The sequence below is a fragment of the Balaenoptera borealis genome (assembly GCF_965194805.1).
Source record: "Balaenoptera borealis genome assembly, chromosome: 12".
Lineage (NCBI taxonomy): Eukaryota > Metazoa > Chordata > Mammalia > Artiodactyla > Balaenopteridae > Balaenoptera > Balaenoptera borealis.
Window position 1 is genome coordinate 6082499 of NC_138869.1, and position 23798 is coordinate 6106296.

The 23798-nt window shown below is 52.3% G+C and overlaps 1 protein-coding gene across 1 annotated transcript; it reads right to left on the bottom strand.

Annotated features, from left to right (window-relative positions):
* Positions 1–3559: 3559 nt before the first annotated feature.
* On the bottom strand, positions 3560–11907 carry GP9 (glycoprotein IX platelet). The gene has a single exon (XM_082345330.1). The coding sequence runs from the start codon at positions 6154–6156 to the stop codon at positions 5623–5625; it is 534 nt and encodes a 177-aa protein (XP_082201456.1). The 5' UTR covers positions 6157–11907; the 3' UTR covers positions 3560–5622.
* Positions 11908–23798: the final 11891 nt, after the last annotated feature.

Consider the following 23798-nt stretch of genomic DNA (forward strand, 5'->3'; position numbering starts at 1 on the left):
GTAGAAAGTGCCTGCACTGAGGGGTTCCCCAGAGAGGGGCCCCCTTCAGGCCAAGGGCAGAGGTCCTCCAGCCCCATGACCTCTCTGCTGGGGGCTGATGTTTGGGCAGAGCTGGGCGTTCAGTCCAGGCCCAGCTGGGAGAGAAGTCTCACAGAGACCGCCTTGCCCAGACCTGCTGCTCTGGGGGGTGGGGTGCATGCAAGGAGCAGTGGCCGGGACTGCGCCCCAGTTCCAGCGAGCACAGGTACTGACCCCGGGCCCAGGGCTGCCTCACAGGGCTTAGGGGAGGAGGGAGGCCCCGAGCTCACCTCCTCCAGAAGGAGCCCTGCCGGGCTGCCGGGAGCATCCAGGGTACACAGGTACAGGAAACACCAGTGACAGGGGCTCATCTGCCACCTTGGGCTGTGAGCCATCCCCCTACTCCTGTGCCCGGAACCCTGCACGGGGGAGGTGGCCTCACGGTGGCCCTTCCTCACCCAGAACCAAGGAAGCAGCACTTCACTCTCTCCTTTCACAATCCCAGGGCCCAGTGGGTCTCCTGCCACCCATCCTCTGCACGAAGCAGCCTCACTCCAGGGCTGTAGCCTAGAACTCAGGGGTCATTTCAGGCTCCCCACTTTCTCCCCCACCCTACAACCGTGCCCCCGGCCCCTCTGCCCAGATGGGCCCCATCCCCTCCCCTCGATGCCTCCCTGACCTCCTTGGCCTGGGCTTCCACCACCCCAAGCACCATCCCGCTGCTGTGAGGGGGGCAGCTATGAAAGGTCCCTCCCCCATCCTGACACCTTCCAGTCGTCCCCGGGCCCTCGGGAGGCAGTCCATCCTCACGCGGGTGTCCAAGGCCTCACACAGCTCCGTTCCTTCTCCCCTGCACCGTCTTGCCCACAGGAGCGGCTTCTGTCCAGGCCCTTCCTGCCCTCCCCCCCTTACCAGCCCTGCCCTTGAATGCGTGCCATTTAGAATCCCACAGGTGACCAGCTGGACACCTCTGAGGACAGGCCCCAGCTGGTCCCTTGCTCACCGTACCCCCTGGCAAGAATGCGTTCCTTCCCTACCCACGCTTGGCCTGCGAGGTTCCCGTCCTGGGCCGAAGCCATTCCCTAGAGGCTTCCCGTCCTCCGTCTCAGACCCAAATGCCAGTGCTCAGGGCCCCCCGGGGCGTGCTGCCGGCTGCCTGCTCTGGGGTGCCCTGGCAGGTGGGGGCCTCACTACCTCTCTGGGCCTAAGTCCTCTGTCAGATGGGCCCAGACGGATGGACTTGGCCAAGGGACAACGGGGAAGTGTGTAAGACAGCACGGCCCCGCCTCTTCCCTCTCCCAGCGCCTCTTCCTTTGTTTATATGTTACCCAAGAACAGGAGCAGGTGAGGTCAGGGGCCAGGGACCAGGAGAGGAAGCCGGGCAGGAGGGCCAGGAAGTGTCCCAGCCACCGGGCGGAGGAGGGTGGTCTGTGGCCTGGGCTGAAGGAGGACCAGAGGAAGGCTGGTGTTTTATGCTCCCGGGAGGGGGGCAGGCAAGGGACAGGGATCCGGACTCCTGAGCCAGAGACGTGGGCCCGGCCCAGAGGGCGGGGTGGGTGTCGGTGTCGGGGTGGAGCTCAAGGACACGGGCCCCAGCAGGCGTGAAGCTGGAGGAAGTTCCTAATTCACATTGAATGCAGTTAACTTCTCCCCGGAGGGCTGCCGAGGCTGGGACCTCAGAGACCTCTGAGCCTGCACCTGGGCCGGGGTGGGGAGGGCCTCAGCCCAAGGATGCCATTGCATTTGGGGAGTTTTCACGTTGCCTATTTATGAATATATAAATCTTTATAGCGAATCTATTTTTTAAAACACGGAAAAGTTGCCTTTATGGAGACTTAGCAGAGCCAGAGTGTACGCATTCCTAAACCATTAAACGTTTCTGTAACGAGCCGGCAGCGCCCAGACTGGTTCTCTTGGCTTGGAGCTCGGAGCTGGCTCCAGTGGCCACGGATCCACAGATGTCCCACCTGCCTGGCCGGCTCCCCCGACTGGCCTCCAGGCCCACACACTGCCCCCTGCCCGTCTGTTGCCCAGAGCCCTGTTAAGACCATCGGGACCCCTGGACGGAGGAGCAGACAGTGCCTCAGGGGTGGGGAGGAGCTGGGGTTGGGTCCCATCTCTGCCAGGGATACCTTGGGCGAGTCACTGCACCTCTCTGGGACCCAGGATCCCTCATCTGGTTTCGTGTTGGGGAGGCAGGTTGGGAAGTGCTACTTGGTGATCGCCAGGGGCACCAGCCCAGCAACCCTTAGAGGCACACGGGTTACCATCCCTCCACCCTTGACTTATTCAGATGAGCCGACATGCTCAGGGTAGGGAGTTCCTTGCCTGAGTCCTGCAGCCACGAGGAAGTACAGCTGTTACTCCAAGTCAGGGTCTGTGAGGTCCCGAAGGACGGGATGGGTCTTGCTCGTCACCGTTCTCCAGCGCCGTGCCCGGATCCATGCACACAGTAGGCGCTCAGAGAGCTGCTGGGCACCTGGATCAGGGCCTTGACCCCAGGGACCCCATGAATCCATAGCCCCCCGAGATCAGCAGAGTCCGTCCCTGGTCCCTGACAGAGGGGACCCCTGCTGACGGGAGGGCACAGCCGCTCAGGGCACCAGGTGTGCTGCGCCCACCTGCCCAGCCTCCCCCAAGACAGGCTGACAGGCTGGGGGTCACACCAGCCTCCACTCAAACCCCAGGTCTGCCCAGGCTGGTTTGTGACCTTGGACGAGGCATTCCTCCACCAGAGCCTGGTTTCCTCGGGACACTGATTCCTGCACTGCCTGCATCCCATCCCAGGAAGCCACTGCGAGGCCCGGGGAGCCGGGGGTGGGGTGGGTGGGTGAGTGGGAAGGAGAGGGAGGGTCCAGGTGGGCCGAGCTCCATGCACCTGCCCACCATCTTTCCAGGGATAAGAAACACCTGTCGTTTGAACCGCCTGCTCTCGCTGAATGCAAGGAGCCCCACCCACATGTGACCCTTGGACGAAAACCCCGTAACTGGGCCGTCTGAGCTGGGCCCTCCAAACGCTCCCCAGGGCCAGTCTGTCCCAAGGCACCCCCCCTCGCCTCTGCCCACCCCATGGGACTGCCCAGACCCGGGGGGAACTCGGAGGGCAGCAGGTCCAGTCCTGGCCTTTAAGACAGGGAACCTGAGGCCGGTGTCCAGAGGGACCTGCTCCAAGTCCCCACTGAGTTCGCTCCTGAGCCCCTGCCTGGAGCCAGCCCCCGGCTGGGTGTGGATCCCAGGGCTGAGTCTGACCCTGCCCGGCCCCCGGGGCTCCCAGCGCTCCAGCCCTGACCCTCTCTGCTCCCGGCACACACTCGCCCAGGGGCTCGGCCGAGGCTCCCGGCACACACTCGCCCAGGGCCTCGGCCGAGGCTCCCGGCACACACTCGCCCAGGGCCTCGGCCGAGGCTCCCGGCACACACTCGCCCAGGGCCTCGGCCGAGGCTCCCGGCACACACTCGCCCAGGGCCTCGGCCGAGGCTCCCGGCACACACTCGCCCAGGGCCTCGGCCGAGGGGCCCCTCCAGCCCTGCCTCCAGGGAAGGGAAGCCCCCCGCCCAGTCCAGTCCCCTCCCCTCCCCTCCCACTCACAGCTCTGAAGCCCCACGTCACCTTCCCCACGGCCACTCCCCACCCTGCCCGGCCTCCGCCTGACCCCCTCCACCCTGGCTCGGGAACATCCTAAGGCAGGTCACACGCTGACGGTCACCCCCTCGCTCAGGCTGGCACTGCTCCGCTGCCCCCAGTCTCCTTCGGGAGGCCCGCCGGGACCTCGGCAGCTACACGGCTCTGCCGACACGCCCAGAACCCCTCCTGAGGGTGGGGAGCCCCCCCAACTCTGCCCGGAGCTGCGGCCTCTGCTGTGGGTTCTCCCCACCGGGAGGGAAAGACTCAGCCGGGATGGCGGGTTTGGACCGACTCCCGGACATCCTCTGTGTGCTCCCCACAGGCCGGCGCCGCGGCCCTGCCGCGTCAGCCCTGATCCGCAGCCATAGGCGCAGGGGCCACGGGGGCCTGGGGAGGACAGCCCCCCAGGAAGGAGCAGGGCAGAATTTAGGGGCACCCCACTTGGGGACTTGAGGCTGAAGGGGCTCAGTTCTGGGGGTCCAGGGCGAGGAAGCTTCCGAGAGGGCGCTTCTCAGGTCTGATGGGGGACGTGTCTGGCCTGTGCCTGTGAAGTGACCACGGGCCTGGGCCTGAGTCCCCCTCCACGTGGTGCAAGAGGACAGCACCTCCTCACAGGGTTCACAGGGTACAGGAGAAAGGCCCGTGTGGGGGGCTTTATGCAGAGTCTCCCACATACTAAGTGCCCAGCGAGTGGATGCCAGCTGATTCCTAATGCAGAAACCAAACTCTCAGCTTCTGGACTATTCATGTTGATTAATATGTTTTATTTGTCCCGTTGACGTATATTTAAAAAAATTTAAATTTAGGCGCCAATGCTTGAATAATTCAGAGTTTAACATAAAAATCCAGATGCCCAACCTCTCTGGAAGAACGGAAGAACGGGCACCTGGCCACCTTTCCACGTGGCAACATTCCACTGGGCCTCTGGATGGAGCACAGGCTCCCCGGTTTACCACAGTCCCCACCACTCCCTATTGTCCACCGGCTCCGAGTTTGGGGCTCCTGGTCCAGCCTCACCTCTGTGGGTCAGTGCCCTCCAGTGGCACCTGGTGCCCACTTGGCCCTCCTCGTGGCACCCTCTGACCCACAGCCCCACCACAGGGACCTCCTTGCAGGGGGGATCTTTGGTATAATTATATTGGATTTGGGTTGGCCAGTAATAGATCTGTAATTATTATCTCATATGGTGGAAAAAAGTTTAATATTTTAACTGCTGGCACCAGAAACCCACTGAGGGAGAGAAGCATCTTGTTTGAAGACTTTGGTGACCGTTGCTTAGGGTAGAGGTGGGAGCCCACAGTTTGCAGGTGTCTGATGCCAGCATCAGGACGGGAGTTGCTTCCATGAGAAAGGGGGGAATTGTTTTGTTTCTGAAGAAGAGGCATAGAGAGGAGGAAAAGGAGGGAGAGCGAGAGAGAGAAGAAGATGACAAAGGACGGGGCAAGGTGAGCCCAGGTGGCCTCATGGCCAGGTCAGGGCGGCCAAAGCCCATTTTGGGAACAGTGATGTGCCTTGCAAGGTCTGTCACAGGTATGTCTCCTCTCCTCCCACCCGGGGTCTGTTCGCTGCTGCGTTGTTAGGACAAGGTTTTTTGTGGAACTTAGAACATTGATGTGAGGGTAGCCTGGGCTGTCTGGCGGCCCGTGTGGGAAGGAGGTGCCAGCAGCCAGGAGGGTGTGAGAACGGGACTCCCGGGACCTGGGGAAGTGCCTGGGGTGTCCAGAGATGGTGGCATTGGGGGTGGCTGGAGGAGGTGTGGAGGTGGGATAAACCGTTTTGCTAGGAACTTGGAGAACAGAGAAGCCCCATTCAATATCTGTCAAAACAAACATGGTCGCAGGTTTCCAGGATGAGACAGACTCGGGTGCTAAGAGGGAAACATCTCCAAGCCTGGGTAAAGGCTGAGCTGCTAGTTTATTTCGAGCTACCGGTGGTTGGAATGCCCAGGGCCGGGGCCGGGGTGACCCGGGGGGCACCGGCTCAGTCCCGGGGCACGGAGACGGTGCACAGCAGGCCCGCCAGGAGAGCCAGGCCCAGCGCGGCCACGACGGCCAGCGCCGCGTCCCACCAGGGCCCCGAGTCGGCCCAGGACGCCCGCAGGCTCCAGCCGCAGCTGCCCAGCTCGGAGCCGCTGAGCTGGCCGAGCGCGCGGCCGGAGGCGGGGCCGGGGCCGGCACAGCGCACGCGCAGCAGCTCCGCGGGCGCGCGGTCCTCCAGCCAGAGGCGCAGGTACATGACGCCGCAGTCGCAGCGCCAGGGGTTGTGCGCCACGTCGAGGCTCTGCAGCTGCGGCAGGTGGTCGAAGGCGCCCGGGGGCACTGAGCGCAGGCTGTTGTTGGCCAGCAGGAGGTGGCGCGTGTGGGCCGGGAGGGCGGGCAGCGCCGCGAGTCCCCGGCCCCTGCAGTCCACCAGGAGCCCCATGGTGTCCAGGGCGCGGCAGGCGCACGCGGCGGGGCAGTCCTCGGAGGCCTCGGCGGCCGCCCAGAGCAGGAGCAGGGCGGCCCAGACGGACATGGGGCAGGACGGGCTGCGGGGACAGTGGCCGTGAGGTCCTGGCGGCCTGCACCCGACCCAAGGGCTGGTGGGACCCGACCGGACAAGGGACCACTCACCACCCTCTCCGGCCCGGCTGTCTCCTCCGAGAAATGGCCGCTGGGATCAAGGAAGTGAAGCGTGCGGGATTCAGGCTGGCTGACCCTCCCCGAATGGTCAGCAGGCAGGACCGTGACGGCCGCTGCGGTGGGAGCACGGAGCGGGCTTAGTCCTTCCTTGGGAAGAGGAAGGACCCTCCGGTCCTCTGGCAGAGACCCAGCCTCTGCTCCGCGGTGGGGGGAGATGCCTGCTAAAGGATCCCAGGCCTGGCCCCGCCCCCGCCCCGAGGCCGGGGAGGGCCGCCCAGGCTGCTCCCAACATCGACCCCCAAGCCTCAGGTCTGGCAGCTGGTGTGCACGCCACAGACCACACCTCGGCCCACGGATTCCAAGTAGCTTGGCCCTGGCGGAGTGAACTCTCACAAGTGGTCCCTGGTGTGGAAGGCGGCTGAGGATGCTGACGGGGGGATAGGGAAGGGGACCCAGAAGGGGCCGCGCCTGGAAAGCTGTTGATCGAGGCTCATGCTTGGAGTTGGGAAATTGAGGCCCAGAGAGGGAGAGTGACTTGTGCAGCGCTGCCCAGCGCTCCACATCAGAGACCACACTGGCACTCAAGTCTCTGCTTTCTGCCGGGTTCACTGCCCCTCCAGGCCTCGGTGCGGGCTGTTTCCCCTCGCGAAGACAAGCTTCCAATGAACGTTTGTTGAATAAACCAATGAATCTTGACTCAGCCAAGGACCTGGTGTCTCAGGGTGAACGCCTGCCCGTGCCCCCCACCCCCCAGGAGGGACAGAAGCTGGACTTGCCTGCCAGCCTCCTCTCTCCCTGCCCGGCCTCGTCCCACCACCTCCCCTGCCAGGGGCCCACACGGCGGGAGGTGGTGCTGGGGTGGTGAGGGCCGCTTACCTTTCAGGCCTGCTGGCGGGGCACCCCTTTCCCGTCCTGAGCTGTCCTGCCTGAGGCCACAGTGATCGCTCTGTGTGGGGCAGCCGATGGCAGCCCCTGCCCGAGTGGGAGGAAGGAAATGGTGAAAACAGCCTGGCTTATCCCTGTGTGCAGCCCCCAGAGGGCCTATCTCCAGAGGTGGGGGCCCTCGGGGTCCCAGGGACTTGCGCACAGAACCGCAGGTCAAGCCCAGTTTACGGAAGGGTACGGTGCATCTCACTGCACCGCCAGTGCCCCATGATCCTCAGTCCAGGGCGTGCGGGAGAACCAAGGGGGGCCCCAGTCCCAGAAGGTGGGAAGGCTTCCAGGAGGAGGGTGCCGTTGCATCTTCAGCGCCTTTTTAACACTTTCTGATCCTTCTTTTTAACAGAGAGCTGCATCAGTCTCAGGCTAGAAGTCAGGACCATAGTCGTATGTGCATTGTATTTATTTCTATAGCGACATTCTACTCTGGGGAGTGACATCAGCTTCCCATCTATGTTAGTGATATAAAGTTCTCTAGAAAAGATAAATGTATCTTTAATTATATTTTAACGTTATAAAATATGAATTAAAATCAAGCTGAACAGTGAAATATTATGAAGAATTATATCGGAAAATTAGAACATTAATGTATGCCTTTTATTATAAGTTATAAAAATGTCAGCAATATGAAATATTAACTTAGTCAGTAAGGGATTTGCAGAGATGGCAACAGTTGCACCCGTGGCGGGGTGGGGGGACTGAGGTGTGGGAACCCCTGGGGTATAGCAATGCTTTGGGAACAGGGAGAAGGAGTTCTAGCAACCAGAGGGGCCCAGGAGAGGAGCCCAGAGTTGGGGGCTGCTGCGGAGAGGGACCCCTGGCCATCCCCCATGGCTGTGGCCAGTGTCAGCCAAGGACGTCAGTCTCGGGCCCCCAGTCCGGACGGTAGTAAACCCTCTAAAACTCAGAGGGTTCGGGCTGGAGAGCGAAACTGAGGCCCAGAGCTGCCATGCTGCCAGCCGAGGGGACACCGGAAGGTGAGCAGAGCCAGGTGTCACCCCAGCCAGGAGGGAGGGAGCCCGCACCCTCTCCAGCTGATCCTTGTTCTTAAAACAGGGTCGTTGCACCGGAGGTCACAGCGCTGGGCAGGAGAAGTCAAAGGCAGGGGGCTGAGGGCGCTTTACCCCCGGCACCCCAGACCCACAGGAATGTCCCTCACGTTCAGGACAGGGAGCGGGTGTTGGCCCTGCGACTCCCAGGCTGTTCCTGACCTGACCTCATCTGGTCGGGCCCACGCTCTCTCCTCCTCTCGGGCCTCTGAGGTTTCCTTCTTATTTTCAACATGTACAACTTAAAACCACAAAAAGCGACACAAATAAGAAATCGTTTGCATTGTGGAAAACCTGAACTCTGCAGATGAGCATGAAGAAGATGATAAAAATTGTCCTCAACCCCAATATCCAGCAAGACTACCTTTTATTTCTGTCCTGTGAGTATTGTTTTCTTACCCAAACAGGGCCACGCAGGGTCCACGGCCTTGGGGAACCTCCTTTCGCGCCTGTGGATACAGCCACAGGTCACCAGCGTCCACGTGGCTCCACTCTGGACACATCTCCTGTGTGGGGATCCTGGGTATGCAGGGCTCGCCTGCTCTCCTTATCTCCCCGCAACAGGCGTTTGTGGGGACGGGGCGGGGGGCAGCCTCTGGGCTTCCGGAGGGGACCCCCGCTTCCAGGGCTGCCTGAGCTGGCCGGCCTGGCTGACCACACGGTTCCCCCGGGGGGAGGCTGAGGCCCTCCTGCTCCGGCCTCTCGGGCTCCTTGCTAGGTCCCTCCCTCCCTCCCTGCCTGCCTGCCTGTGGAGGCCCCTCTCTCTGGCTCCTTCTGTCTGTAAACGTGCTCAGGCCTCCTTTGTTCTGGAAAAATCCTATGTGCGTGCGTGCGTGTGTGTGTGCACACAGGCCTCCACGTCCTGCCTTCCCACCTGCTCCAGCGCAAGGGGTTCCTGCTCCTGTAGGAATTCCCAGGAACGGCCCCCACCATCCCACAGCCTGACCCCTGGACCCAGAGAATCTGGTGCGACCTCAGGGCTGTGTTTCATGGGACGGCTGACCCCGAAAGAGGGAGGTTTTCAGGAGGCCTGAGCTGAACGTGGGAGCCCTTAGATGCAGACAGCCTTCTGCGGCTGGTGCAGAAGAGGAAGCGAGAGACGCAGCAGAAGGGGACGTTGTTGCGGTCACCTCTGCATTCGCAGGGCTTTGTTACAGCAGCAAGAGAAGATGAACACGAGGGCCGACTCTGCTCTTGAGCTCTGAATTCTGCCCCCTTCACCGGTTCAAGGTCATGGCAACTGCAGCGAGCCCACTCCCATTGCCCTTCCTTCTTCACTGGACCCTTCCCATCAGATTACAGATGCCTAGAACACGGCGCTTCTGGAAAGCCCGCCCCCTAAGTCCACATCTTCCTCCAAATGCCTCTGCTTTCTCTGCCTCTTCCACAGCACTTTGCAGGACCTAAAATTATCTTCTGTTTACATTCTGCGTGCATTTATGAAATGTCTCCTCCCACTGGATGTGAACTTCAGAACGGTAACCGCTGTTTAGGACACACCGGTGCCTGGCACAGAGCAGGTGTAAGAAGCACTTGTCAGCCTTGTGGACCATGTCTCCTCTGGTCCCAGCCAATCCGCTTCTCTCTAGGACGGCTGTCTCCTGGGTGCCGGGCTCCGCCTCTGGTGACAGAGCTTTGACCTCATCTTCAGTGTCCTCAGGTTAAAGTCAGCTCCTCAGCAGGGTCCTCCCTGGCCTCGTCTCCAGCCTCCCCTGTCATTGCCTTGTAACCGGAAGCTTCATAGCAGGTCATCCCCGTCCCCTCTCCCCACCACAGGCCGTTCTCCTTCTGGAGCCCTCCCCTAAACTCCACCTGGCACTCTCCATCCTTTCAGATCCACCTAGGGCATGACCTCTTCCAGGAAGCTCTCCTGGACTGCTCCCCCAGCAGAGTAAGTGGTGCTGCTGTTTGCTGTGTGTCTGCCCACGAGCCCAACAGCTCCGGGGGACCATGGTGGCCACACGGGACGTGTCCTGGGCGCTGTTCACAGAGCAGGTGCGACCGAAAGTTGGGCAGGGCTCTTTGGCGGTTTCAGGCCGTACATGCCTAAGACTTAAATAATGAGAAACACAAGGGGCAGAGCCCCCTTTCCCCTGCCCTGACCTGGAGGCGGAGCCTTAGTCCGTTCACTGTGTTATAAGGGAGGACGCGGAGGAAGACCTTTATCTTGCGGGCCCAGGACCCTTCACTATCCCCCTGAAGCAATTCTTCCTTCTCGCAGAAGCAGAAACCCTGCTTGTGAGTCTGAGGGCGACCGTCACCTAGACACATCACACCTGTAACCTGCCCCCACGGATTCTCTGGATCCCTTGCACCTCCTCCAGGCCGCCCGGAGCCTAAAAAAGATGTTTCCCTGAGTTGTTTCCCAGGAACTTGGAGTCATCTGTGTCCAGTTTGAGCTCGAGCTGGTTAAGACTGGTTAGGACCACCGACCCTCCAACAGGGCCTGCGCGAGTGTCCGCTCCCTGACCTTTGACATCAGAGGCCCCAAACTCCACCCTCCGAAGACGCTAACTAGGCCTTTTTCTGAGCATGCGTCCCATGAAGAAGCCTGGAGCGGAAGGACCGCACCGAGCCTTTTTCTTCTGTCCAATCACCGTTCCCTCCTCCGCAGCCTCAGCTTTATCCCATAGAAACCCCAGCCCCTCGCCTTCCGGGAGGCGGATTGGAGGTTTGCTTTCCCGTCTTCTCCCTTGGCGGCTCGTGAATAAGCCCTCTCTCTGCTGCAAACCTGGCGTCTCAGCGCACGTGGGCGACTGTCACTCACTGCGTCTTTGCAGACACGCGCCTCTATCAACAGGGCTGTGTGGGGCTGGGCTGGGGAGCTACGCCTGGCTCCCGAGCCCGGTGTGCTTCGCACCAGCTCTGTGGTCTGGGAGAGTCTCAGCCTCCCTCTGCCTCAGTTTGCTCGTCTGTAAAGTGGGGAGAATGAAGCGTGAGGCTTGAGCGCGGCCGGCGTTGACCGAGAGCTGCTCGGAGCCGGCCTCCTGAGGCGCAGGGGTGGCCTGAAGCCCCTGCGCTGCTCCCGGAGTCGGAGGGCTTCCGTGTCGGGATGCGACCTGCAGCCCTGACACGGGCCTCCCCGCGCTGGTCTCCTCAGGCTCAGCAAACACACCTGGTCGGAAGCGAACAACGTCGCCGCATCTTCCGTGAACTTACGTCGTGCTTCCGCCTCTGCAGGGCAGGTAAGGCCGCTGTCTCCGCTAACGTAGAACACACACTTTCCTTCTTAAGGTCATTTACGTAACTTTAAAAAGTGAGCTGATTCTAGGGCAAATGTAGAGTCGGTAGGAGCACAGGTGGTGGGGGGACATGGCACATCACCAAGGAGGGGACTGAAGCGAGTCAAAACCTCCCCCACCACACCCCAACCTGCTTTGAGCGTTTGGTCCCGCTCACCTTCCCTCCGAACCGTCGCCACCTGGTGGTGAGAGTGTGAAACTACAAGACGTTTTCATGGCCCGGGTTGGGGAGGGGGGGAGGGGGGAGGCAATTCCAGGCCAACAGAATGATGTTGTTGCCGGAAGGTGAGAGAGGACATTAGTTAGAATTTCCTAGAAAACACGTTTAACGAGTTGCAGACCATTTGACCAACCCCAAAGAAGCCTTTCTAGAAAAAGGCAAAAGGGGAGTGTTGGATGGGGAGGCTATTCACAAATATCCCGTTCTCCTCCTCTTCCGGAAACACGGCAGGGTTCGTGCCCCGCGCCTGCCCCTACCCTACTCTGCCCACCCAGGGCCAGCTGCAGGGCCTGCCACCGGTGCAGCGGCCCGGGGCCCACTCGGAAAGGCCCTGGGCTTGGGGTTTGGTGCTCTGCGGCCACTGTCCCGAAATTCATAATCATGGTACCTTTGCATTGTCCTGTCAGTGAAGTCCAGCGGGACAGTGGCGCGTGCACTGGGCACCTGGAGCCTCGGCTGCACAATCTCCGCTTCCTGTCACCTCTCCGACTCCTGGCTGCCTGCCCCCCTGGCCCCCCAGGCCCCCAGGATGCCCTTGGCCAGGGTGTGTTGCGTCAGTCTGCGGCTGGTGGCGGGGGGATCCATCAGGCCTGCGTCTTCCCCCAGTATCTCCGTGCCCGTGAGTGCTCCTTCAGCCGGCTCTGTGTCTGGGGTGCCCTCCTTCTAACCTGCTGGTTATTACTGTCAGGCCTCCTAAGGTTACTAATATACCTAAACACCTGCCAAAACACTCCCAAATCACTCTGTGTGCTGAGGAAGCATGGCTTTTCACTAGGAAATGTATTTGTTATCTCTTGCTGCTGCATAGCACATCATTCCCCAAACTAACAGCTTAAAACAGTGACATGCATTCATTTATGATCTCAGTTCCTGTGGGTCAAGCCCTAGGGAGTGGCTTAGCTGGGCAGGTCTGGTTCTGGATACTGCAGTCAGGACCTCAGCTGGGGCTACACTCATCTAAATACCTGACCTGGGCTGGAGGACACGCTTCTGAGATGTGAGCTGGGCCGTTGGCTGGAGGCCTTGGTTCCTTGCTGGCTATTGACAGAGGACGCTGATGTCCTGTCACATGGCCTTTTCCACAGGGCGCCTGGGTATCCTTCTGACATGGGGAGCGAGGAGGCTGCCCAGACCTTTCACGCCCTGGTGTCCGAGAGCACCCCAGCAATTCCGCCGTTCTCTGTTAGAAGTGAGTCACGGGACTTCCCTGGTGGTGCAGTGGTTAAGAATCTGCGTACCAATGCAGGGGCCACGGGTTCGAGCCCTGGTCCGGGAAGATCCTACGTGCCGTGGAGCACCTGAGCCCGTGTGCCACAACTACTGAGCCTGCGCTCTAGAGCCCACGAGCCACAAATACTGAGCCCGTGTGCCACAACTACTGAAGCCCGTGCGCCTAGAGCCCGTGCTCCGCAACAAGAGAAGCCACCACAATGCGTTCGTGCACCACAACAAAGAGTAGCCCCCGCTCACCGCAACTAGAGAAAGCCCGTGCGCAGCAACGAAGACCCAATGCAGCCAAAAATAAATAAAAAAAAAAAAAAAAAAAAAGAAGTGAGTCGCTAAGTCTAGCTCACACTCGAAGGGAAGAGAATTTGGCTTTATATCTCAAAGGAGACTTTGTAGACATTTTAACAGGAAATTTTCAAATTCAAATATCAGTTGTTGCAAGGCCTCTGTCAGGAAAACTCTACAGCTTTATTGAGAGGCCCTGTGAAGGGATAATTGGTTAATGGAGCTCCCGGGAGCCTCAAGTGACGGGAAACTTTCAGATCCAGGTCGTGACTGATTTTCAGGCCCTGTTTTTGGTGAGAGTTTCTCAGGAATTGTGCACTTTTCGGCTTCTGACGGGAGGAAGCCCTGTTTCCCGTGATGTCAGCTCTCCGGGCTCCACATTTCTCCCCTGGAGACATCACCCCAGTCTTCAGCTCAGCAAAGGCGGGCCCTACCTTTCTGTGAAACTGTACCCTTTGACTCCCTTTCCTGTCAGTGACCTCAGACCTTGGTGCCCAGTGAAGGCCCTGCCTGTTTATCATGGTGACAGGGTGTAAGTGGTCATGAGTGTGGGCTTGGGTCGGCCAGCCCGGGGCCGGAACCCTGGCTCGGTGGCTGGGCTGCGTGGCCGTGGGCACGGCCCCAAATCAGCATCCTCGTCAGTCAGGGTGGAGGTGGGAGGAAACCCCACGCCTGGCTTCTGTCCGTCACAGACCCAGGCCTTTCTCCAGGCAAGTCTGTGGTCTTCTCAGGATCCGTCACCCTGAGGCCTTGGGCCAGGCTTCGCTGGGCTGGGAGCGGCAGTCTGACCTTGGGCCAGGGCAGAGCATCAGACAGGTGCTTAGGTCACGTCCAAGTTCAAGGTCTGGGATTGAGGGGGTCCCAGCCTCTCCCCGCTGGGTAAAAGGGAAGGCCACCAGGCTGCAGGCCGGCAAGGCTGAGGGTCCAGGAGGCACCTGACGCCCCGGCTGACTCTGCCCAAAGGTGGCTGAGGGACCTCCTGTGCCCATTCTCCCTTTCTCCTTTTTTTAATAGACATTACTTTTTAGATCAGTTTTAGGTTCCCAGCAAAACTGAGTGGAAAGTACAGAGTTCCCCGTTACCCCCACAGACTCCCCCACTAATGTGGTGCATTTGTTACACCTGGTGAACCTACAGCATCACCCAGAGTCCATCGTTTACATGAGGGTTCATGCTGGGGGTTGTATCTTCTGTGGGCTTTGACCAATGTATATCTGGCATTATTGTATCATACAGCGTATTTTTACTGCCCTAAATTCCTCTGTGCCTCACCTATTCATCCCTCCCTCCTCACCCAGCCCTTGGCAACCACTGATCTTTTCGCTGTCTCCATAGTTTTTCCATTTCCAGAATGTCATATAGTTGGAATCATACAGTTTGTAGCCTTTTCACATGGGCTTCTTTCACATAATAATATGCACTTAAGGTTCCTCTGTGTCTTTTCATGGCTTGATAGTTCATTTCTTTCCAGCACTGAATAATATTCCATTGTCTGAATGGACCACAGTTTATGTATCCATCACCTACTGAAGGACACCTTGGTCACTTCCAAGATTTGGCAACTATGAATAAAGCTGCTATAAACATCTGTGTGCAGGTTTTTGTGTGGGCATAGCTTTTCAGCTGATTTGGGTAAATGCCAAGGAGCACAATTGCTGGATCATATAGTAAGAATATGTTTAGTTTTTAAGAAATTGGCAAACTGTCTTCCAAAGTGGTTCTACGGCTTGTGGAATTTCTACCAGCAAACTGGCATTCCATCAGCAATGAGGGCACGAGAGTTCCTGTTGCTCCACATCCTTGTCAGCACTTGGTGCTGTCAATGTTTTGGATTTTGGCCATCCTAACAGGAGTGCAGTGGTAGCTCATTGGTTTTTTTTGTTTTTTTTCTTTTTTGTGTGTGTAGCTGTTAATCTCAAATTCCAAATTCACCCCTCCCCCCCTTTCCCTTTTGGTAACCAGAAGTTTGTTTTCTATGTTTGTGAGTCTGTTTCTGTTTTGGTTTGTTTTTTAATTTAATATTTTGAATTTTTATTTATTTTTTAATTTTTGGCTGTGTTGGGTCTTCGTTTGGTCTTCGTGCTTCGTGCAGGCTTTCTCTAGTTGTGGCGAGCAGGGGCTACTCTTCATTGCAGTGTGTGGGCTTCTCATTGCAGGGGCTTCTCTTGTTGCGGAGTGTGGGCTCTAGGCACGCGGGCTTCAGTAGTTGTGGCACATGGGCTCTAGAGCGCAGGCTCAGTAGTTGTGATGCATGGGGCTTAGTTGCTCCGCGGCATGTGGGATCTTCCCAGACCAGGGCTCGAACCCGTGTCCCCTGCATTGGCAGGCGGATTCTTAACCATTGCACCACCAGGGAAGTCCAAGTAGCTCATTGTTTTAATTTGCATTTCCCTGATGACATATGTCGAACATCTCTTCATTTGCATATTTGCCATCTCTGTATCTTCTTTGGTGGTTTGTCTGTTCAGGGTCTTTGCCCATTTAAAAAAAAAATCAGGTTGTTTTCTTATTACTGAGTTTAAGAGTTCTTTGTATATTTTGGATAATAGTCCTTTATCACATGTGTCTTTTGCGAATATTTTCTGCCAGTCTGTGGCTGGTCTTGTGGCTCATTCTCTTGACAGTGTCTTTCTCAGAGCAGAAATTTTTAATTTTAACAAAGTCCAGCTTATCAACCATTTTTGATGAATCATGCCTTTGTTGTATTTAAAAAATCATAGCCGTACTCACGATCATCTGGATTTTCTCCTGTGTTGTATTCTAGGGGTTTTAAAGTTTTGCATTTTACATTTAGATCTATGATCCACTTTGAGTTAATTTTTATGAAGGGTGTAAGGTCTGTGTCTAATTTTTTTAAATTATTGGAGTATAGTGGATTTACAATGTTGTGTTAGTTTCAGGTGTACCGCAAAGTGAATCTGTTATACATATACATATATCCACTCTTTTTTAGAGTCTTTTCCCATATAGGCCATTACAGAGTATTGAGTAGAGTTCTCTGTGCTATACAATAGGTTCTTATTAGATATCTATTTTATATATAGTAGTGTGTTTATGTCAGTCCCAATCTCCCATTTTATCCATACTCCGCCTTACCCTCTGGTAAGCATAATTTTGTTTTCTACATCTGTAACTCTATTTCTGTTATGTAGATAAGTTCATTTGTACCCTTTTTTTTAGATTCCATATATAAGCGATATCACATGACATTTGTCTTTCTCTGTCTGACTTAACTCAGTATGACAATCTCTAGGTCCATCCGTGTTGCTGCAAGTGGCATTATTTCGGTCTTTTTTATGGCTGAGTAATATTCCATGGTATATATGTACCACATCTTCTTTATCCATTCCTCTGTCGACGGACACTTAGGTTGTTTCCATGTCTTGGATATTGCAAATAGTGCTGCAATGAACCATTGGGGTGCATGTATCTTTTCGAATTATGGTTTTCTCCAGATATATGCCCAGGAGTGGGATTGCTGGATCATATGGTAGTTCTATTTTTAGTTTTCTGAGGAACCTCCATACTGTTTTCCATAGTGGCTGCACCAATTTACATTCCCACCAACAGTGTAGGAGGGTTCCCTTTTCTCCACACCCTCTCCAGCGTTTGTTATTTGTAGACTTTTTAATGATGGCCATTAAAATGATGGTGTGAGGTAGTACAATTCCACACTGTCGTAATGACTGTAGTTTTGTCGTAAGTCTTGAAGTCTGATACTGCCAGTCCTTCAAGTTTGTTCTTCTCTTTCAATATTGAGTTGGCAACTCTGGGTCTTTGGCCTCTGCATATAAACTTGAGAATCAGATGGTCAATACCCACAAAATAACTTGCTGGAATTTTGATCAGAAATGCATTGAATGGAGAGATCAACTTGAAGAACTGACATCTTGACAGTATTGAGTCTTCCTGTCCATGAACATGGACTATACCTCCATTTATTTCATTAAAAAAAAAATAAATTTATTTATTTTATTATTTTATTTTATTTATTTTTTGTTTATTTTTGGGTGCGTTGGGTCTTTGTTGCTGCGTGGGGGCTACTCTTCGTTGCGGTGCACAGGCTCCAGGCGCATGGGCTTCTGTAGTTGTGGCACGTGGGCTCAGTAGTTGTGGCTCACGGGGTCTAGAGCGCAGGCTCAGTAGTTGTGGCGCACGGGCTTAGTTGCTCCGCGGCATGTGGGATCTTCCCGGACCAGGGCTCGAACCCGTGTCCCCTGCATTGGCAGGCGGATTCTTAACCACTGCGCCACCAGGGAAGCCCTCCATTTATTTCTTTAATTTATTTTATTGGAGTTTTCTAATTTTCCTCATATAGATCTTGTACACATTTGTTAGATTCATATCTAAGTATTTCATTTTTTAGGGTGCTAATGTAAATGGCATTGTGTTTTGATTTCAAATTTCACTTGTTTGTTGCTGGTATTAGAAAAACAGTTGACTTTTGTATATTAACCTTGTGTCCTGCAATCTTACTATAGTTGCTTTTTAATTCCCTTTTTCATCGACTTTTTTGGATTTCTATGTAGATGATCATGTCATCTGCAAATGAAAGCAGTTTTGTTTCTTCCTTCCTAATCAGTATTGCCTTTTGCCTTAGTCACAAGATACTATACACTGGGGTGTTTAAACAACAAGTATATTTATTTCTCACAGTTCTGGAGGCTGGGAGTCCGAGATCAGGGTGCCAGCATGGTCAGGTTCTTGGTCGGGCCCTCCTCCTGGTTTACAGATGGCCCCTTTTCTCGTTGTAGCCTCACATGATGGAGACACAGAGAGAGGAAGCATGTTCCATGTCCGTTCTCATAAGGGCACTAATCATCCTGAGGGCTGCACCCTTGTGACCTAATCATCTCCCAAAGGTCTCATCTTCCAATACCATCACTTTGGAGATTAGGGTTTCAACATATGTTGGGATACAGATATTCAGTCCATAGCACCTTTTATTTCCTTTTCTTGTCTTTTGCATTAGCTAGGACTTCCAGTAAGATGTTGAAGATGAATGCTGAGAGGGACATCTTGCCTTGTTCCTGATCTTAGTGGGAGTGTCTAGTTTCTCACCATTAAGTGTCATGTTCACTGTAGGTTTTCTGTAGATATTCTTTATCAAACTGAGGAAGTTCCCCTCTATTCCTAGTTTGCTGACAGTTGTTTTTTTAAAATCATTAATGGTTGTTGGATTTTTTTTCAAATGCCTTTTCTGCATCTGTTGATATGATCATGTGATTTTTCTTCATCCTGTTGATGTGATGGATAACATTAGTTGATTATTGGATGTTGAAACAGCCTTGCATACCTGGGATAAATCCCACTTGTTCGTGGTGTATAATTCTTTTCATACAGTGTTGGATTCGATTTGCTAATATTTTGTTGACGATTTTTGCGTCAGTGTTCATGAGACATACCGTCTTCAGTTTTCTTTTTTTTTTGGCTGCACCGTGTGGCTTGCGGGATCTTAGTTCCCCGACCAGGGATTGAACCTGCACCACAGCAGTGAAAGCGCTGAGTCCTAACCACTGGACCTCCAAGGAATTCCCCAGTTTTCTTTTCTTATAATGTCTTTGTACAGTTTTGGTATTAGGGTAATGCTGGCCTCATAGAGTGAGTTAGGAAGTATTCCCTCTGCTTCTATCTTCTGGGAGAGATTGTAAAGCACTGGAAAAATTTCTTCCTTAAATGTTTGGTAGAATTTACCAGTGAACCCATCTGGGCCTGTACTTTCTCTTTTGGAAGGTTATTAGTTATTAATTCAATTATTTAATAGATATAGGTCTATTCAGATTTCTTCTGGTCTATTCAGATTTCTTCTTGTGTGAGTTTTGGCAGATGGCGTCTTTCACAGAATTGGTTCATTTCATTTAGGTTCAGATTTGTGGGCTTAGAGTTCATAGTTTTCCTTTATTATCCTTTCAATGTCAATGGAATCTATAGTAAGATTGCCTCTTTTATTCCTGATATTAGTAATTTGTGTCTTCTCTCTTTTTCTTTTTTTTCTTTTTTTCCCTTTTTTGTTTTTGGCTGCGCTGGGTCTTCATTGCTGCACGTGGGCTTTTCTCTAGCTGTGGCGAGCGGGAGCTAGTCTTCCTTGCAATGCACAGGCTTCTCATTGCAGGTGGCTTCTCTTCAGGCTTTAGGCACGTAGGCTTCAGTAGTTGTGGCACACGGGCTCAGTAGTTGTGGCTCTCGGGCTCTAGAGTGCAGGCTCAGTAGTTGTGACACACAGGCTTAGTTGCTCCACGGCATGTGGGATCTTCCCGGACCAGAGATCGAACCCATGTCCCCTGCATTGGCAGGCGGATTCTTAACCACTTCGCCACCAGGGAAGTCCCTTCTCTCTTTTTCTTAATTAGCCTGCCTAGAGGCTAGTTGATTTTATTGATCTTTTCAAAGAATCAGCTTTTGGTGTCATTGATTTTTTTAAAAAATTAATTAATTAATTAATTAATTAATTTTTGGCTGTGTTGGGTCTTCGTTTCTGTTCGAGGGCTTTCTCCAGTTGCGACAAGCAGGGGCCACTCTTCATCGCAGTGCGTGGGCCTCTCACTGTCATGGCCTCTCCCGTTGCGGAGCACAGGCTCCAGATGCGCAGGCTCAGTAGTTGTGGCTCACGGGCTTAGTTGCTCCACAGCATGTGGGATCTTCCCAGACCAGGGCTCGAACCCGTGTCCCCTGCATTGACAGGCAGATTCTTAACCAATGCGCCACCAGGGAAGCCCAGTGTCATTGATTTTTTTCCTCTATTTTCCTATTTTTAATTTTATTGATTTCTGCTCTAATTTTTATTTTATTGAAGTATAGTTGATTTAAAATATTGTGTTAGTTTCAGGTGTACAGCATAGTGTTTAAGTATTTTTTCAGATTCTATTTCATTATAGGTTATTATAAGATATTACCTTATAAGATAATATCTTGTAATTATAAGATAATGGGTGTATTCCCTGTGCTATATAGTATATCCTTGTTGCTTATTTGTTTTATATATATGTAGTTTCTATCTGATAATTCCATAATTATCCATAGTTCCATAATTTCTTACCCCCTTCCCTCTCCCCTTTGGTAACTGCAAGTTTATTTTTTATATCTGTGAGTCTGTTTTTGCATATACATTCATTTGTATTATTTTTTAGATTCCAAATATGAGTGATATCATATAGTATGTCTTTCTGTCTTATTTCACTAAGCATAATATTCCCTAGGTCCATCCACGTTGCTGCAAATGGCAGTATTTTGTTTCTTTTTTTTATGGTGGAGTAATATTCCAGTGTGTGTGTGTGTGTGTGTGTGTGTGTGTGTGTGTGTGTGTGCGCGCGCGCGTATCTTAATCCAGTTGGCTGTTCATGGGCACTTAAGTTGCTTCCATGTCTTGGCTGTTGTACATAGTGCTGCAATGAATGTTGGGGTGCATGTATCTTTTCAAATTATTGTTTTCATTGTCTTCAGATATATGCCCAGGAGTGGAATTGCTGGATCATGTGGTAGTTCTGGTTTTAGTTTTTTGAGGAAACTCCATACTATTTTCTATAGTGGCTGCACCAATTTACATTCCCACCAACAGTGTACAAAGGTTCCCTTTCTCCACATCCTTGCCAACATTTGTTTTTTGTGGTCTTTTTGACAGTAGCCATTCTAACAGGTGTGAGATGATATCTCATTGTGGTTTTGATTTGCATTTCTCTGATTAGCAGTGTTGAGCATCTTGTCACATGTCTGTTGGCCATCTGTATGTCTTTGGGAAAATGTCTATTCAGGTCTTCTGCCTATTTTTAAAATAGGGTTTTTAAAAAATTTTGAATTGTTTGAGCTGTTTACATAATTTTGGATATTAACACCTTAATGGTTACATCACTTGCAAATATTTTCTCCCATTCAGTAGGTTATCTTTTCATTTTGTTGATGGTTTTCTTTTCTGTGCAAAAGCTTTTAAGTTGACCTTTTAAACAAAGGTTCCATTTGTTTATTTTTGTTTTGTTTTTTCCTTTGCCTTAGGAGACAGATCCAAAAAATTCCTATGATTTATGTCAGAGTGTCTGCCTGTGTTTTCCTCTAGGAGTTTTATCCCTCTAGGAGTTTTCCTCCAGGAGTTCCAGCCTTGTATTTAAGCCTTTAATCCATTTTGAGTTTATTTTTGTATACGGTGTGAGAAAATATTCTAATTTCATTGTTTTACATGTAGCTGTCCAGTTTTCCCAGCCCACTTATTTTTTTTTTTTTTTTTTTTAGAAATTCACGTTCTTTTATTTATTTATTTATTTATTTATGACTGTGTTGAGTCTTCGTTTCTGTGCAAGGGCTTTCTCTAGTTGCGGCAAGTGGGGACCACTCTTCATCGCGGTGCGCGGGCCTCTCACCATCGCGGCCTCTCTTGTTGCGGAGCACAGGCTCCAGACGCGCAGGCTCAGTAATTGTGGCTCACGGGCCCAGTTGCTCCATGGCATGTGGGATCTTCCCAGACCAGGGCTCGAACCCGTGTCCCCTGCATTGGCAGGCAGATTCTCACCACTGCGCCACCAGGGAAGCCCCCCAGCCCACTTATTGAAGAGATTCTTTCCCCCGTTCTAAATTCTTGCCTCCATTGTTGTAGATTAATTGGCCATAGGTGTGTGGGTTTATTTCTGGGCTCTCTATTCTGTTGCATTGATCTATGTGTCTGTTTTTGTACCAATACCATACTGCCTTGATTACTGTAGTTTTGTAGTATAATCTGAATCACAGAGCATGGTACCTCCTCCTCTGTTCTTTCTCAAGATTGTTTCGGCTATTCAGGGTCTTTTGTATTTCCATACAAATGAAAAAAATTTTCTAGTTTTGTGTAAAATGCCATTGGTAATTTTCTAGTTTTGTGAAAAATGCCATTGGTAATTTGATAGAGATTGCATTGAATCTGTAGATTGCCTTGAGTAGTACGGTCATTTTAACAATATTCTTCCAACCATGAACACGGTAAACCTTTTCCATCTGTTTGTGTTGTCTTTGATTTCTTTCATCAGTGTCTTACAGTTTTTTGAGTACAGGCTTTTTGCCTCCTTAGTTAGATTTACTCCTAGGTGTTTTCTTCTTCTTCTTTTTTCTGCTGTGCGGTGTGGCTTGTGGGATCTCAGTTCCCCAACCAGGGATTGAACCCAGGCCACAGCAGTGAAAGCCCAGAATCCTAACCACTAGGCCCCCGGCGAACTCCCTATTTTATTCTTTTTGATGTGATTGTAAATGGAATTGTTTCCTTAATTTCTCTTTCTGATAGTTCATTGTTAGTGTATAGAAATGTAATAGATTTCTGTACATTAACTTTGTATCTACGAATTTACCAAATTCATTGAGCTCTAGTAGTTTTTTTGGTGGCATCTTTAGGATTTTCTGTGTATAGCATCATGTCATCTGCAAACTGTGACAATTTTACCCTTCCTTTCCTTGGATTCCTTTTATTTCTTTTTCTTGTCTGATTGCTGTGGCTAGGTCTTCCAATACTATGTCAACTAAAAGTGGTAGAGTGGGTATCCCTGATCTTAGAGGAAATGCTTTCACCTTTTCACCATTGAGTATATTAACTGTGGGCTTATTGTATATGGCCTTTATTATGTTGAGGTATATTCCCTCTATATCCACTTTCTGGAGAGTTTTTTTTTTTAATCATAAAAGGATGTTGAATTTTCTCAAAAGCTTTTTCTGCGTCTATTGAGATGATCATATGATTTTTAAATAATTAATTAATTAATTTTGGCTGCATTGGGTCTTCGTTGCTGCACATGGGCTTTCTCTAGTTGTGGCGAGTGGGGGCAACTCTTCATTGCAGTGTGCAGGTTTCTCTTGTTGTGGAGCACAGGCTCTAGGTGCACAGGCTTCAGTAGATGTGGCACATGGGCTCAGTAGTTGTGGCTTGCAGGCTCCAGAGCACAGGCTCAGCAGTTGTGGCACACAGGCCCAGTTGCTCTGCGGCACATGGGATCTTCCCGGACCAGGGCTCGAACCCATGTCCCCTGTATTGGCAGGCAGATTCTTAACCACTGCACCACCAGGAAAGTCCGATCATACGATTTTTTTATTCTGCAATTTGTTAATGTGGTGTATCACGTTGATATTTTTGTGTGTGGATATTGAAATATCCTTACATCCCTGGGATAAATCCCACCTGATCATGGTGTATGATCCTTTTAATGTATTGTTGGATTCGGTTTGCTAATATTTTGTTGAGGATTTTTTCATCTATGTTCATCAATGGTACTGGCCTATAATTGTCTTTTCTGTGTGTGTGTGTGTGTGGTTATCTTTGTCTGGTTTTGGTATCAGGGTGATGCTGGCCTCATAGAGTGAATTTGGAAGCATTCCTTCCTCAGCAATTTTTTGGAAAAGTTTGAGAAGGATAGGTGTTTAACTCTTCTCTGTATGTTTGGTAGAATTCACCTGTGAAGCCATCTGGTTCTGGACTTTTGTTGGGAGTTTTTTTTCTTTTAATTACTGATTCAGTTTCAGATTTCAGCACTGGTAATTAGTCTGTTCATTTTCTCTATTTCTTCCTGGTTCAGCCTTGGGAGGTTGTACATGTCTAGGAATTTGTGCATTTTTTTCTAGGTTGTCCATT

Excerpts from the sequence above, each read along its gene's own strand:
- GP9 (XM_082345330.1), bottom strand. The coding sequence starts at position 6,156 with ATGTCCGTCTGGGCCGCCCTGCTCCTGCTCTGGGCGGCCGCCGAGGCC.